Source organism: Rhinatrema bivittatum, chromosome 10, assembly GCF_901001135.1.
Source record: "Rhinatrema bivittatum chromosome 10, aRhiBiv1.1, whole genome shotgun sequence".
Lineage (NCBI taxonomy): Eukaryota > Metazoa > Chordata > Amphibia > Gymnophiona > Rhinatrematidae > Rhinatrema > Rhinatrema bivittatum.
Window position 1 is genome coordinate 68108398 of NC_042624.1, and position 17223 is coordinate 68125620.

The following is a 17223-nucleotide window of genomic DNA, read 5'->3' on the forward strand; positions in this document are numbered from 1 at the left end:
TGTAAAGATTTTCCCTCTACAAAATTGGCACATTTATGTGAGACCAGGGAATGTCCTTTCTCTATCTTTGTCACTGGAGCACTCTTGTAGGACTCCCTCCCTCACTCCTTAAGACTTGAGGTATCTTCTTCCACCTTCATTTATTTAAGCAGGCTTACAAATAACACCTTTCATTTCAGACTGGTGTTATGTTTAAGTACTGGTTATTGTGTTTTTATATTTTATACTTTTGTATTTGCTTTATGTTTTGCTGTTTTTTTTGAATGGATTTGTGGTGTATAGATATGTAAATATAAATCTAGGTCTGAGATTGAGAGATGTTGCTCTTGCAATGCACAGTAATTGACAGGGTGTAAAATAATCACTCTACATGTTGCAAAGTTGAAATTTAACATTTTTTATATAGGAACCCCTAGACTTATCTCCCCAAATCTCATTCTTATTGATTGATCTCTAATGATAATGGTTCATGTGCTTGGATGACGATGCATGTTGGGCTAATACCGTGATACCACTGCAAGCTTGAAAAACAGTGTCGCTGCTGGGGTTCAGGAATTGGCTGCTGGTGACTATCAATGCTCTCACACAGCTCTGATGTAAAACCAGCAACCCTTGAGTGGCTTTAGTGCCACCAAAGGAGCAGATAAAATAGTCCGGGCAGTGCTTTGTTTGGACTGCTGGTATCCCTCCGGATAACCCTGCTTTCTGCTCTCCCCTACTGGTGGTCTGCTGCAGCCCTCTTGAATGTCAGGCAAGATCTGAAGCCGCCTCTCCTTTCTCCAGCGGGGTTGAAGTTCTTTCTTCTGAATATTTTGTCTCGGAAGTTGATTCGGGCTTCAGCTCTTTCTGCCCTGAAATTCTGGAGTCCAAAAAACTGTGACTGTCTCTGTGCTTCTGGCTCCCTCCCACATTCCTCTGCTTGTTTCTTTTGTCTGTTACTGCAGGGAAGATTTGCACAAGATGGACGTGATGACTTACTGTCAACGCAAAGTTGCTCTAATCCGCCAGTCGGAGAGCACGAGAAGCCGCGACTCGGCTCTTCTCTGGAAGCTTCTGATTCTGCTTTGTCGGCAGAACGGGGTACGTAGATGTTGTTGATCTGAATGCGTATGTGCTAAAAACAAATTCACAGTCTCCTGCTTGCTTGCTAGCAACTGCGACTCCCTCCCCATCCTGTTCCTGGACAATACTGAGAGGCCTTCTGTGATTTTTAGGATCTGTGGATTCTACTTGAAGGTTTGCTAACGATGCTGCTGCTGTTTTGTTTGCAGACTATGGATGGTTCAGACATCGCTGAGCTCCTCATGCAGGATTGTAAGCGGATGAAGTATCTGAAGCAGGAAGCTGCTGCCAATCTCATTAACCTGACAGATGAGGCCTGGCTGGTACCAGGCTCTGGCACCCCCGATCTCCTTACGGGCGAGATCCCTTACAGTTCTGAGACAGCAACTATGGCCCTGGAAAAGTTCACCAAGCTCCTCTTCTATGGCAGGAAGAAAGCAAGTGAAATAGGGTTCCTGTCTACATGGCTCCTTACATGTAGGATTCAGGCTATGCTTTGAAAAAACATCAGCAGGGACCTCTTCTTTTTTTTTTTTTTCCCTCCCAACAGACTCCAAGCCATTTAGCGGACCTGGGTTAGATTTCTAGTTCAGGTCTTCTGCACTTGATTGGCAGGGTCTGGGGTTGCTATGGAGATATTGTTCACAGCCCTTGGGCCGGGGGGGGGGGGGGGGGGGGGGGGGGGGGGGTTTGGGAGTTGCAGCTGTTGCTCAACAGTGCCACATAATGGCCAGACTTAGAGCCCATGTTAACCATGGCTCTATCCAGAGGGCAGCTATTTTCGATGGCTGGACTGAGTGGGGAGGGGGATAATAACATTGGGGAAAGCCCCGGGCAGTTGGAAATGAAGGCCTGTGGTGCTGTAGCCCAAGAGAAGCCAGTTCCAACTGAGCTGGAGACCTTAAGGAGCAGAAAGAAATTGAGAGGGAAAAACCCCTCAACAGGATGCAAAACTGGGCTTAACAGCATGGCCTACTTCCAATGTTAAATGCTTCTTTTGAGCCTGGGAAGCCCACAGACCTTTAGCATCTACTCCAGGATGTTAAATATTAGGCATTAGCAGGCGCAAGGTAAATAATGGCTGCGGGAGGGCACATCGTGGTATTTACCATACATTGGCTAATTCCTCATTTGCATTTGGGTATGTGATAATTTTAGTGTGTACCTATAAATGCCTTCTGATCCCAGGTTAGTGTGCATAGTATATTATCCCAGGTATACACTCATCTTTAGTGTATAGTACATTATTCCAGCTTCACGCTCACTTTTAGTGCATAGCACGTTATTCCAGGTGCTTGCTCACCTTTACAGGCCTATGCAATATCGGGTGACAGGTCAGCGTACTGCTAGACACGCGGTTGGATGCGCATTTTGGACACGCTAGACTCAACCCCTGGTGCAATACAGGGATCGGCGCATCTAAAACGCGTGTCCAAATCAGTGCGTAGCTAATAGCGCTTATCGCATGTAAATTCCATGTAGATGAGGCTATTGGCTATTACCTCCTGATTCAAAAAATTCCCATGTGGCCAATGCGCCCATTGTAATGCGGCAAATTGAATGCCAGCCCGGGAGCTGGCGATTAAGGTCTGCCGTGGTCAAGGGCTCAACCGAAAAAGCAAAAATCCTGCTTTCTGTATTTCCTCCTAGTATTATCGTTGCGCTACAAAGTAGGAGGAACCACAGAAAGCGGCATCGTGCAAAAAATAAAATCTTGAAGAAAAAAAAATTCTGGGTGCCCAAAATACATGCACAATATTACATGGGCCAGGCCCTCTATATTGTGTGTGTGTATATTATGCTGGCAGCCGGAGAAAACATATGCTCGTAGTGAGCTTCTGTTTTCCTAACCGGCACTGACAGCCACGTCTCGTGGGCGCCTGATGCAGAGGAGTGCTAGGGATTCACAGTTTCCCCTAGCGCCTCCTTTTTTACGCAGCAGCTCATTACTGTATTGCATTGCGTGCCCGGGAGAAGTGGGTGGGTGTGCGTTAGAAAAGTGGGCACTCAGTCATGAGTGCTTTTTTTTTTTTTTTTCCACCCACTGATATTGCATCGACCCCTTAATCTATAGGCCCATGTATGACTTTAATCTTGTATTACAGATTTATACATATATTTTACTCTCTTTTCTTTATTAAAGATTTTGAGTACAGGCAACACATGTAGCCTTCAGACTTTCAACCTACAGCTGAGCATCTGCTGAAAAAGATTATAGTTATGTTTCTATACTGTATCTTAGAATCTGACTGTTGGGTCACTACTCAAAACTAAACATTTAAATGGAGTTAGATGGATAACCTGGAGTTAGAGAGAGAGCTTGTGAATCACAACCAGCGTTCATGCCTATCTTGGCACCAAGATAGGCACAAACGCGGGGTTGTGACTGAAATTTATGTTAATTACATATGAACGTTTGTTTACACCCTCGAATCACCTCATACAACAATATTTTCTTCGAATTGAAACTTTCAAAAAATTAAATTCAATCTCCCGGCAGGGTATCTTATAGAGGTAATTTTCAATACATCTTTTTAGAAATATATCTTGAAAAAGAAAAACATTTTTTTAGCTGTAGAGGAAAGTTTCATACCAACTTTTATCCCCAACCGGGTGATATCCTCTTATATTGTAATCATAAACCAACCTCCACCAGCCAATGTGTATTTTTTTATGTGAATTTTTTTTTTTGTGTACGTGAATTAAAAGACTGCCATGTTCATAATTATTTACTTTCACTTTCAAAGAGTTAAGTTGTGAACTGCACAATTGTTCATTCCTTCCAGATAGCAGATATATTTAAAACATATGCCGACTTATCTGCACCACCATTCCAGTTCCCAATGTGGCCGCTTTTCAGATCCTCAACCGGATCTTTCCTCAGGGGGTTTAGATCTCTCTTCACACGAAGTCGGCATTTTCTTTATCCAGAACCAAAAGTTAACTCCTACAGCAGCTTGCTTCAATTCCAAGATTTTCCATATGAACAACATAACATCCACTGATGCAGATTCTGACATTAAAAAACGGACCTGTGTTGGGTCTTCTCTGAACCCATATGCGGTTATACTAATAATTCTTCGGTATAAGTACCAGATTTTTATCTGAAAGTTTAAAAAAAAAAAATTAAAAAACAAAATAAATTATTTTGACCTACGATTATTAAATAGGATATTTTATTTATTTATTTATTTAAAATTTTTATATACCGGCATTCATGTTGCAAACACATCATGCCGGTTTACATATAACAGGGGTGTACAGTGAACAATTCAATAACCTATTTGTGTAGAAGGAAGCAGTTACAAATAACAAGGTAATAGAACTGGGAGGAGAGAAGAAAAGGGAGAGAATAACATTAGGTATAGGTATTTACATTAGTAATAACATTTTTACATGTGGAAGTGGTAGAATCTGGCTGAATAGAATTAATCGGTGTCCGGGAAAGCTTTTTTAAACAGCCAGGTCTTAAGTCTCTTCCTGAAGGTTGGGAGGCTGGGCTCCTGTCTAAGGTCCGGTGGGATGGAGTTCCATAGAAGGGGGCCGGCTGTTGAAAAGGCCCGATCTCTCAAGGTAATGTGTTTGGTAGATCTGGCTGGGGGCACTTGAAGAGATCCTCTGAGTGTGTCTCTTGTTGGTCTGGCGGAGTTATAAATTTGGAATGGGAATTGTAAGTCGAGTGGGGTGTGTTGATGGATGGTTTTGTATATTATGGAAAGAGATTTGTAGAGGATTCTAAAGTGAACAGGCAACCAGTGGAGATCTTTTAGGATTGGAGATATATGGTCCCTCCTCCTGGAGTTTGTCAGTAATCTTGCCGCAGCGTTTTGTAACATCTGGAGGGGCCTAGTATAGGAGGAAGGTATGCCCAGTAGGATAGAGTTACAGTAATCGATCTTAGAAAAAATGATAGCTTGTAGAATGGTTCTGAAGTCCTGAGTGTGGAAGAGTGGTCTAATTCTTTTCAGAACTTGGAGTTTGTGGAAACAGTCCTTGGTGGTTCTGTTGATGTAAGCTTTAAGGTTCATCCGGTTATCAATTAATACTCCTAGATCTCTCACCTGTGTAGTAGTTGGGATAGTTGGAGGATTAGAGATGGCATTGTTATCTGGGGAGATGAGAAGCAGTTCTGTTTTAGAGGAGTTTAAAACTAGGTTTAGGTTAGCCAGGAGATGTTTAATTTCGAAGAGACAGTTTTCCCAGTGAACCAATGTTTTTGTGTAAGATTCTTTAATGGGTATCACGATCTGGATGTCGTCGGCGTAGAGAAAATGTTTGAGGTTAAGGTTGGAGAGGAGTTTGGCAGATAGGTAAAAGATAAATGTTAAAGAGTGTAGGTGACAGTGAGGAGCCCTGAGGGACTCCTATGGATGCGTCCATTCGTGAAGATTCTTTGTTCTGTATCTTAACCTTGAAGCCTCTGTTGGAGAGAAAAGATTTAAACCATGAGAGAGCGGTGCCTGAGATACCTATAGAAGCCAGAATGGAAGTGAGAATGGAATGATTGACCGTATCAAAGGCGGCTGATAGGTCCAGTAGAATTAAGAGGAAGGATTGGCCTTTGTCAAGGCCCATTAATATGAAGTCAGACATGGAGATGAGGAGGGATTCTGTGTTCAGTGATTTGCGAAATCCGTATTGTGATTGGAATAGGATTTTGTTTTCTTCTATGTATTCGGAGAGTTGAGTATTGACAACTTTTTCTAGAATCTTGGCTATGAATGGGAGATTGGCGATAGGACGGAAGGCGATAGATATGAAAGTGTACTTAAACTGGTAAAGCCTATTATGAGGTCTTAATTCACCTTCAGATTTTTGGAGATGATGCTTAATATTTAAAGAAGTGTGTAATTATTATATAACCAGAGGAGCATATATTGTGACTATTATATCCCCCTTTTTTTTTTTTTGACATAACATGAGATTTGAATAACTTGTGAGTTATCCATCTAAATAGTTTTGAATATTGACCTCTGTGAATATAGGATCAGTTTTGGGGGTGTAAATAGGGGTACATTTTCAAAAGTACGCTGGATTTTATAAGATACGCGCATAGCCTATAAAATCCGGGGTCGGCGCACGCAAGAGGGTGCACATTTGTGCAACCTGTGCGCGCCGAGCCCGGCGTGCGCTGCCTGTTCCCTCCGAGGCCGCTCCGAAATCGGAGCGGCCTCGGAGGGAACTTTCCTTCTGCCTCCCCTCACCTTCCCCTCCCTTCCCCAACCTAACCCACCCCCCCGGCCCTATGTAAACCCCCCCCCCTACCTTTGTCGGCAGATTTACGCTTGCCTGAGGGCTGCTGGCGCGCCATCACCTGACCCGGGGGCTGGTCCGGAGGCTTCGGTCACGCCCCCGGGCCGGCGCCACACCCCCCGGACACGCCCCCTCCTGCCCCTTTTACGAAGCCCCGGGACTTACGTGCATCCCGGGGCTATGCGCGCGCCGGTGGCCTATGCAAAATAGGCGCGCCGGCGCCCTGCGCGTGTAAATCTGGCTGGATTTTCGCGCGCAGCGCTTTTAAAATCCAACCCATAGTGTAAGAAGTTTATTCTGCAGTTATTACCCTTCTGGATGTGCTTGTTCGGGAAGGGATTTTCCTGAGTTTTCCAGGGTGGCTCAGGAGAGAAAGCAGCTGTTTCCCTTGCTCTGGGCAAACCATGGATGTTGGGTCTATGACACTGAAAGGAATCAAAGGAATAGTCCAATTTTGACCAAGGTTTAAGGCTGCCTCACCCAGCACTGTTGCTTCAGTTGTATGTTTTTATTTCAGTTGAGTTTTCCTAGTGTTGCCTTGGCCCTAGTGCAGCACACTTTATAGGTTGGGGGTGAGGATAAGAGGAAAGTGCACTAAAGACACAAGGAATCCCAGCCTCTGAGACCCATGGGGGACTCTCAGTCAGTCTGGATTGCATCTGCTGAACAATATAAGAAGTAACGAGTTCACTTTTTTTTTTGTTTGTTTGTTTTTTGTTTCAGGAAGCCCTGGAGTGGGCAATGAAAAGCCAGCTTTGGGGTCATGCTCTGTTTCTGTCTAGCAAGATGGATCTGAGGACCTACAGCGAGGTTATGGGCAGGTAGGAGCATGTGTGCAGAGGACAGAATTTTGGTCCGTATTGGAAGGTTGTAGGCAGGCAGGAGCAATCACAGTCCTGTGCACGGAAGACAGAATATCAGTCCCTATAGGAAGGTCACGGGCAAGCAGGAGAAGTCTGTGCATGGAAGACAGAATATCAGTCCCTATAGGAAGGTCACGGGCAAGCAGGAGAAGTCTGTGCATGGAAGACAGAATATCAGTCCCTATAGGAAGGTCACGGGCAAGCAAGAGAAATCACAGTCCTGTGCACGGAAGACAGAATATCAGTCCCTATAGGAAGGTCACGGGCAAGCAGGAGAAATCACAGTCCTGTGCACGGAAGACAGAATATCAGTCCCTATAGGAAGGTCACGGGCAAGCAGGAGAAGTCTGTGCATGGAAGACAGAATATCAGTCCCTATAGGAAGGTCACGGGCAAGCAGGAGAAATCACAGTCCTGTGCACGGAAGACAGAATATCAGTCCCTATAGGAAGGTCACGGGCAAGCAGGAACAATCACAGTCCTGTGCACGGAAGACAGAATTTCAGTCCCTATAGGAAGGTCACGGGCAAGCAGGAGCAATCACAGTCCTGTGCACGGAAGACAGAATATTAGTCCCTATAGGAAGGTCACGGGCAAGCAGGAGCAATCACAGTCCTGTGCACGGAAGACAGAATATCAGTCCCTATAGGAAGGTCACGGGCAAGCAGGAGAAGTCTGTGCACGGAAGACAGAATATCAGTCCCTACAGGAAGGTCATGGGCAAGCAGGAGCAATCACAGTCCTGTGCACGGAAGACAGAATACCAGTTCCTATAGGAAGGTCACGGGCAAGCAGGAGCAATCACAGTCCTGTGCACAGAGGTCAGATTTTCAGTCCTTCCAGTTGCTGCTGTGGATGCTGTGACTGATAAACTAGCCAAACTATGACTCGGGATTCCTTCCTTCCCACCCATCCTACATGCTGCTCACATTAAAAGAAATGCAAGTTATTGTCTTTTTAATCTTTTGCCTTAAAAATAAACCTTAAAACCCCATCCTGTTTTGTAGGCGTGCACTGACAGATTGCCACTTATACTTGTGCAGTCTGTAGATCCCCATTTCCCACTGGTGTGACTCCTTTGTTCTTCCTCCTGCTCCCTCTACTCAAACTCTGACTTTGACCATCTCAGGCCCTCCAAAAGTGTCCTTTCAGCCTTCTGTGGATCAGCCCCTGCCCTGTGCTGGCCTGTAATCGGAGCATGTCGCTGTCTGTGATCTTCCCTCTGCAGGTTCACCAGCACTTTGGCTGTCAATGATCCTGTACAGACGCTGTTCCAGCTCATGTCAGGCCGCGTACCCCGGGCGGCTACGGTACGGCACCTTCCAGCCTGAGAAACCCCTCCGCATGGTCTGTGTGAGGACAGATGAGGATGAATTCTGTCGAATAGCCATGCGTAACAACGTTTTATGTGAAATAAACACAGGGGACTTGTATGAGTACTGGTTTGCAGCTCCTGTGATGCGCTGTCAAGAGCACTAGGTTATTTGAAGAATGAGACAAATGTGCTGCTGGGTTGGAAGTGAACGTGTGCTTGTTAAAGAGATGCAAGCAGTTTGTTTTTCCTTTTGTGGATACTTTTTTTCCCCGAGAGTTTGCAGTTTATCGCCTTAGGATTTAATGGTGTAGGTTTCCACTAAAGGGAGCTCTGTCATTTGCATCCTGATTTGTTGTATTGTGATGCTGTTAAGTTCAGCCAGTAAATGCATGCTCAGGCTAGTGCCATGTTTGTGACTATGGTCACTGAGGTTTGCTGTGGCCATCTCTAACATCTGTTGGTTAATGCCAGGGCAGGCAAACCTCTGGCTGCTGGCATGGCCGCAGCACTCTGGGATGTTTGTGACATTTTGTTGTGGTGGCTTGGATTGGAAATAGCAATCCCTCCCCTCCCCCCACAAGTTTGTTTCTTGTTTCGTTTTAGTGGACAATAAAATGAAACGATACGGAAGGGGGGGGGGGGGGGGGGGGGGGGGGGGGGGGGGGGAAGCGAAATGAAAATGTTTCCCCTGCACATCCCCAAGCGACATGGGATTTTCTCCGAGCTGTTTTGCTTCTCCATGATAACGAACTTTTGCTGCTCTTTCAAATAGTGTTCTGGAGATACGAAGTGGGGAGACTGGAGACCCCACCTGGCAGTGATTCTGGCCAATCAGGTTGAGGACACTGAGCTGAAGCAGCGGGCCATCGTCGCCATGGGAGACTCCTTGGGTAAGGACGGGGCACAGAGCTGGATTAAGGCCTGCTGAGGCCCTAAGCGGAATCTGGTTTCAGGGGACCCGTAGCATTAGCGGGGGGGGGAAGTAAAAATTTTGAAATGAAGCTATTTCTTTTGGATGTAGAAGCCCTTCATACTCCGAGGCACCTAAGCCGCAGCCTAGGAATCTCCTCTCTAAATCCGGCACAGCAGCAGTCTTGCTGGAGAGGAGTTCAGGAGCCGGTAGCGGTGAGATGGCCATAAAGTGTGGACGAAGGAAGTGATCTGCAGGCTGAGTGGGAAGGGAAGAAGACAGACAAAATATTAAAAAAAACCCCCAAAAACATTGCACTAGAGCTGCCCTGAGGGGTGGGTAGGTTGCATTTCGGGGGCTAAGTATGGGCTGATCCAGTGAATCCATTGACTTCATCCACTCTTTTCTTTGTGCAGCTGGGAAGGGGTTAATAGAAGCTGCTCACTGCTGCTATTTGATGGCTAACGTCGCTTTTGGTCACTACAATGTTAGAACACATTCCCTCATCCTCCTGGGCAGTAGCCACAGGTGAGTCGTCATACAGAATGGTTGCCTGGCTCTCTCATGCTGTTTGGTTTGCTCACGCTGGTGGCGCTTGATCTGTTAAAGGTTTTCGTGTGTGTGTGTTGTGAGCTCACATATCTATGCATGCTGGTGGGTTAAAGTAAAGGCTCCAGTTTGAATTGTGATACTGGATATATTGAAATGTGCTTTCAGCCTTTAGCGCTTATGGCAGAAATAAAGCAAAACATATTTGCCCAGATTAAGAATTACTGGCCCAGTGGCATGGGTGGCAAGTGCTGTTTCCATCCCCCCAAGTTGGGCTTTCTGTTCCATGGGTTGACTGGGGATGCTGTGGAGGCAGCGTTTACAGCCCCCCCCGGGGTGGGGAGACGTGATCACCTGGTTCCAGGAGGAGCACTGGCGCGTGGCTCCTGATCCAGGGCCGTCATGACAATGACCAGACTAGGTACACTGGGGGTGGCGGGAGGATAGATATAAAGTATGGGGAAAAATCCCCAGACTCATGGAGCCAGATCCCAGCCTGGTTCTGAGTGAGCTGCAAGTACAAAGGAGCAGCAGGAAACTGCCTGATTCCAAAAAAAAGAAATACTTTAGCGGACTTTGTGTTGGAGAATGGGGATTTTGGGAGGTCCATAGCTGAGAAGCTAGCCAGCTAAATGAATATTTGGGCACATATCCAGCTAAATTCTAGCCGGCTAATAAGTTAGGGAGCTAGAATTTAGCCGGCTAAGTTAGGGGCGTTCTGGGGGCATAACCGGGAGGAGTTGAGTTAGCTGGCAAAGTTTACTGGCTAACTCAGATATTCAGCCAACGAGCTGCCGTAAAGTTAGCTGGCTATATTCAGTAATTTGGCTGCACTATTGAATGTGCCTGCAAAGTTAGCTGGCTAAGTTTATCTGCCTAACCTTGCTGTCCGGACCATGAACCCCTGGGAAATACCAGTAGATCCTTGTGTCGTTCACTTGTTTGGCCACTGGAGGTCACACCCGATCCACACACGGCTTTCTGAGGGCTCCTTCAGCTCAGAAAGACTCTCTGCATCTGTCTGAAATGAGGCGCTTTGAGGCAGGATGTTCCCTTGTGTTTGGGCCATGTTAGAGCTCAGGACCTTGGGTCACGGCTGCTTTCACCCAGCCCTTAGCACAGAACTGTGTGACTGTCTGTTTACCAGAGAGGCAAAGGGCATTGGAGGGGCTTCCCATCTCTCAGGGAAAGCTCAGTCCCTTTTCTGCCCACCTGAAGAGAGCTGGCCTGGGAGAGAATGGGTGTCCTCACTTGTGACATTGGGTGGCAAGGTATGAAAATCAACCATTGGGTCGTTTGTCTGAAAGGTCATCACACGATGCACCGAAAGACTTTCACACTGTGTCCAAAGCAGGAGCACTTGTCTGCAAAACAAATACCGTTAAGGTGAAAATGATGTGATTGTCCCGGGTGGGGTGGGGTGGGGTGGCTGGGGCAATTCACTAGGATGCTTCCAGAACCAGGACAGTGCAGAGACTCCTCACGTGTGGGATTCAGAGCTTGGGCAGGAGCGAATGGGATGCACCCTGGTGTTGAGTCGGTAATACTGCGGCTTTCCTACCAGCGGTGGGGTCTGGCATCGCTGCAGCCGCATCACCCCAACAAACACCCTTGATTTGTGGTTTGAGGTCCTCTCCTGTCTATGCAAAGCCCAGGCTAGAGGGCCCACCGGTCCTGTAACCCCCAGGGCTCCCGCGCTTCCTGGGAGGAGAAGCCGCGCTGGGTCAGTAGAGTCTGCGGGCCGTGCGGTTAACGTAATGCGGGAAGCATCCATCTTTCCACTTCCCATCCTCAAAGCTCTCCTCTCTTTTTCCATTTTGTAGTCAGACGTTTCTCAAGTTCACCTCGACCGAGTCTATTCAGCGCACTGAAATCTTTGAGTTCTGCCGGCAGCTGGGACTGCCCAAGTCCTTTATTCCTCCTTTCCAGGTACAGTAAGAGAGTCTCTTTTAATGGCTGTGGGAGCGCGACAGAACTGTTGGGTCTCTTAGAGAAGAGAGCAGCCTTCCCTTTCTTCAGGGGTAACGAACAAAGCGCCTGATTTTTACCAAGGCCTTTCTCCCATTCTGTGTCTGGAGGAAAAAAGCTGTGGTAAATCGGGCTCAGATTCGATGCCTGACGGGGAAAATCTGGCGGTGGTTCTGGTGGAACTCGAGGTGTGAAGGTCTTCATCGTTCCCTCCCTTCCTCCTGGGTCATGAATGGCTTTGCCTCTGCCGGCTGTTTCACTTCTCCGAGGCTCTGGGGTTGGTTTGACTCTCTCTCATCTCTTGCCCTTGTCATAATTCTTCATCCTAAGCAGTTACCATGGTAATTGATTTAAAGCAAAAAATTTGAGTCGAACTGTCGCTGCCGTGTAGAGGCTGTGAGGCTCCTACCGGGTTTTCTCTTACTTTTCCGGCAACTACTTAAGTTTTAATGGGAAAGCCAGCGGGAGCTGTGCAACACGCTGAAGTCCAGGAATTAATTAGGAGAGCAGACGGTGTAATGCGGGGAAGTATCTCTGAGCTCTGCTGATCCTAGGGAGGAGTTCAAGCCTCATTATCATGGCTCATCAGTGTCACTGAAGCACATTAATACAGCAAAAGTTATGTTTCAGCCAGAGGAGTTACACCTGGACACCACCCTCCAGGTTATCCCATGCTACTCAGTTATAAACCCAGCACTGCGCAGTCACCTCCCTCCAGCACTCGGTTATGAACCTAGCACTGCACAGTCACCTTTCCCCAGCACTCAGTTATAAACCCAGCACTGCACAGTCACTCCCCCCCCCCCCCCCCAGCACTTGGGTATAAACCCAGCACTGCGCAGTCACCTCCCTCCAGCACTCGGTTATGAACCTAGCACTGCGCAGTCACCTCCCCCCAGCACTCAGTTATAAACCCAGCACTGCACAGTCACCTCCCCCCAGCACTCGGTTATGAACCTAGCACTGCACAGTCACCTCCCCCCAGCACTCGGTTATAAACCCAGCACTGCACAGTCACCTCCCTCCAGCACTCGGTTATGAACCCAGCACTGCACAGTCACCTCCCTCCAGCACTCGGTTATGAACCCAGCACTGCACAGTCACCTCCCCCCAGCACTCAGTTATAAACCCAGCACTGCACAGTCACCTCCCCCCAGCACTCAGTTATAAACCCAGCACTGCACAGTCACCTCCCCCCCCCCCAGCACTCTGTTATGAACCCAGCACTGCACAGTCACCTCCCCCCCCCCCCCCCCCCAGCACTCTGTTATAAACCCAGCACTGCGCAGTCACCTCCCTCCAGCACTCGGTTATGAACCCAGCACTGCACAGTCACCTCCCCCCAGCACTCAGTTATAAACCCAGCACTGCGCAGTCACCTCCCCCCCCCAGCACTCGGTTATAAACCCAGCACTGCGCAGTCACCTCCCCCCCCTAGCACTCTGTTATAAACCCAGCACTGCGCAGTCACCTTCCCCCCCCAGCACTTGGTTATAAACCCAGCACTGCGCAGTCCCCTTCCCGCCCTCTGACACTCAGCTACAAACCCCACTGTTAACTCAGCTAAAAGTAGCTGTGGGTTTCCATGGCCTGCTTTCTGTTAGCTGTTTAAGGGGAGGCATTCCAGGAGAGGTCTGGTGGGTGGGATTAGGAATTAGAGGCATACATTGCAATTTAAAGAATTTGTATGCTGCTACACTGCCAAATTTAGCCTGGTCTAAGCAGGAGAAAAGTCCATGGGTCTGTTGTGGCCTTAGACAGTTTTCATAGGGATGGCACGCAGTCTTTCCTTTTGATAATTTGTACAAAATCCGCAGTTGCAAAGCCTGTGCACTCTGCATCGGGGCGGCTGTTTTCATAATTTCCCCCCTTTTGAGCACTGTCAGTACCACTCTAGTTCAGGGAAGGCCTTTTCCCCAGCAAACTGCTAAGCACTTTTATAGGGCAGGAAATGGGGGGGGGAAACCAGACATTTTTCTCACTTTTGTTCAACATTTCGCAATCCTCATGCCCTCCCTTGTCTCTGGGGATCTGCTCATCAGAAGGGCCTGGGGTGGGTGCAGAACAGAGGGAGGTGGGTCCTGTCGACCTGGCCCTTTGGGTATTTTTTTTTTTTATTACTTAATGAGAGAATGCCCAACAAACAAGTCCCTGCAGCTCCCGCAGCGAGACTGAAAAGCACGCTAAGCATTCAACAGGAAAACAATAGCAAAGGACGGTATTTCCGGGAGCGAGGGAGGGCTCTTGACCGCTGTTTTTTGTGCGTGCCTCTCGGGGGCATTTCCGATGTAACCCTTGGTTGCTGCAGTAAGGTTTTTTTGTTTTCTGCTTGTCTGTTGTGCAGGTGTATAAGCTGCTGTATGCCTCTCGCCTGGCAGACTATGGCCTCCCCTCTCAGGCGCTCCATTACTGTGAAGTGATTGGCTCAGCCCTGCAGGATCAAGCCAGTGTCGGCCATCCCGTGCTCTTCGCAGAACTCCTCAAGGTGGGGACCGTTCGCATTGTACTGTGGATCTTTGTTTTTAAAGCAGACGAACTAGCCAAAAAAAAAAAAAATGACAAAATAATTCAACTAACAGTTAAAATTCTTAAGATTCTCCTTTTCATTCAGGTGGGGCAATTTTTATGTCAGCCCCATAGCTGCAAAGTCTGAGGGCACCCTTTACCTGTGGTCTCTACACCACTTTTTAAAAATTAAAAGTACATGCATTTTTGTACTTAGAGAATTAGGAGATACTTTTTCCAGCCAAAAGGATATACTTGGTCTTAAAATTCCCAAGGGTGGTTTTCTCCCTCAATCTAATTGCGCCCTGGCAATGCCTACAATGTAGCTAAAAGTACACAGATTATGGAACTGTGAGGGTGCTTTTTACCCTCATGCAGGACAGACCATTTTCAAACTGCATTTTACTCATGGAAGTGAGGGCTTTGGTTATTGCCTGGGCTGTCCATGGATAAAAGTACACGTTAACGACACGCGTGCTTTTTAATCCACATACCTTGGAGGCATTCCTAGGGATGGAAATAGGAAGGAGAATGCTAGGGCTGGTTCTCCCATTAGGAGAACTAGGTAGTTGCCTAAAGTGTCAACATTTTTGGGGGTGGCAAAATTCCTGAATTACTCCCAAGTGCTGAGTATCTACTTTTAAGGCACAACGCCACAGGAGAGAAGAGAATGGATGCTGGGTGGGGAGCGAGAAGAAGCTGGGTGGGTGGAGGAGTTGTGGTGAAAGGGTGCTGGGCAGGTATGGGTGGTGTGGAAAGAATTTTAGGCAGGCGAGAATGGAGAGAGAGAGTGTGCTAGACATTGCAAAAGGGGACAAAGTTTGGAGTGATGCTGGTGTGCTGAGCAGGGAGTGAAGGGGAGAAAGAGGAGAATGTTGGCGGGCAATTTGATAGAGGAGAGATGTTGGATGGGGGGCGGTAAAGATGCCGAGCATTGTAGACAGGGGACAAAGGAAATGGAATAGAGGCTAAGAGAAGAGAAGTGGATGCTGAGCAGGATGAGAGATGGGGATGTGGTGCCAGAGCTGCCACCGATAGGCAGGTGTGTAAGGGGAAAGGGATGCGAGATTGAAGGCACTGGCCCTAGGGAAAGCAGCAATGCCTGTAGTTGTGATGCAAAGGATTACCTGTAGAAAAAGAAGGTGCAATAATGAAAAGCAAAACTACCTGTGCCCTTCTGCTTTCATTCTTTCTGCAAATTCTGCAGGTCAGAATTACCTGTGAGGATTTGCAAAATGGCACAGAGACGGACTATTACCCCTTCAGTATTTTTTTTTAAAGCTTCTCCTACTCAGCCACTGCCCACTTTGTGAGTCTTAGGAACATGGATGATGGCAAATAAAGACCAGTTGACTTGCCCATTTATTCTGGTTCATTCTACCAAGGATATTTCCCAGATGTTGGGCAGAGAGGATAGACTGCCTGCAGGATATCGTTCCTTACCTCGATCCATATTTGGTTCTGTACTAGCTTAGACAAGCATACATGTTTCCATGCTCAATCCACTGCTCAGCAGTGCCTCCCCCTTCCCCATGCCTTACTGCCAAGCTTTCTAATAACGGGGGCAAAACCCAGGGTGCTACTGTGCTGATCTTCATGCAAACCCCTTGCAAGCCTCTCACTGACCCACATAAACCCAGTACCAGCAGTTGAACAGTGCATATAGGGAGGAAGTGTTTTAGGAACAGGGATGAGGCCCCTATTAAAGGGCACGCATCTTCGGTTTCAGCGGGTTCTAAAAGGTGCATTTTAGGGTTTTGAAGGTAGGAGTGCTTGTCCTCCCATCGTTCTCCCCTTCCCGTGGTGATGCTTTTGCTCCTCTTCTCCTCCCTCAAAGTTTGACTGGCTACTTCTGTTTATTTATTTAAAAGAAGTTTCTAACCTGCATTCATGGCCTAGGTGGGTGTAAGGTCAGTCAAAAAATTTTCCCAAAGATAAATGGCTAAAAACCGAGTATCTTGTCTGCTGACATCTTTACATTCGATGGTAAGGAAAACACAGAAAGCCACTGGTTAGGATTCGAGTTCTCGGGATGTGTACAGAAGGTAACTTTCCCAACAGCTTCCTGAAGGCTAAAGTCCGCAGGGAACTTTCTGCATGAAGATTTCACATGCACAACCCTGAGTCTCAAAAATCCCTTTCCCCTCCTCAGTGCCGCTCCCTGGAGCGCCAACTTGCAGCGCGGGGCATCAGGACGCACCAGATTGGGTGTCGGGTGTACCTTTAAGCCTACAGCCCCTGGGCTGATTGTCAAAGCCCCACGTCTGCGCGGAAAACAGGATTTGTAGGTGCATAACGCCTTTTGAAAAGGAGGCTCGTAATGTCTTAACCCATACAAGAAATTGATCAGGGAGATTATATTTCTTTAATACAGAAAACAGCTAACTTTTCAGCATCTAACATAATAATCAAGCCTGGCAACCTCTTTGAACAATATTAAAAAGATCTTTGTAAACCTGTTTTTTCAGGGTCAAGCACATACGTTATCTTTTTTTTTTTCCTAACAAGATGTAAAATCTTTGCAAGAATTTTAATATCTGCATTAATTAGGCAAATTAGGTGGCATGAATTACAGGCAGCTATATCCAGAAGTCATAAATCTTTAATGTAGTAAAATCTGAGCTTGTTTAATTAACCATGGGGTCGCAGATTTCATCTCCTTGCCCAACACAGGAAGCCAAAGTAGAAAATTAATTTCCTGTTTTGCATGAAAATAGAAAAACACGTCTCCAGCATCCAGTGGAAGCTGCCTGTGGCTGAACACGGAGTTAATGATTTGTAAATAAAGTTAATTCCGG

General features: G+C 47.1%; 1 protein-coding gene across 7 annotated transcripts in view; it reads left to right on the plus strand.

Moving 5' to 3' along the window:
• Positions 1-17223, plus strand: part of LOC115099903 (protein transport protein Sec16B-like) — an 87140-nt gene that overhangs the window by 26519 nt on the left and 43398 nt on the right. For 6 of the 7 annotated variants that reach the window (XR_003858913.1, XM_029617889.1, XM_029617886.1 and 3 more), the window contains exons 9-16: positions 945-1080; positions 1272-1499; positions 7039-7136; positions 8407-8488; positions 9266-9383; positions 9820-9931; positions 11776-11881; positions 14265-14405. Coding sequence is in view for 6 of the 7 variants with exons in the window: in XM_029617889.1 (XP_029473749.1) it covers positions 945-1080; positions 1272-1499; positions 7039-7136; positions 8407-8488; positions 9266-9383; positions 9820-9931; positions 11776-11881; positions 14265-14405 (1021 nt within the window). In the remaining variant the exon portion in view is untranslated. The remainder of the gene's footprint in view (positions 1-944; positions 1081-1271; positions 1500-7038; positions 7137-8406; positions 8489-9265; positions 9384-9819; positions 9932-11775; positions 11882-14264; positions 14406-17223) is intronic. The other variant, XM_029617892.1, reaches the window with a different exon arrangement.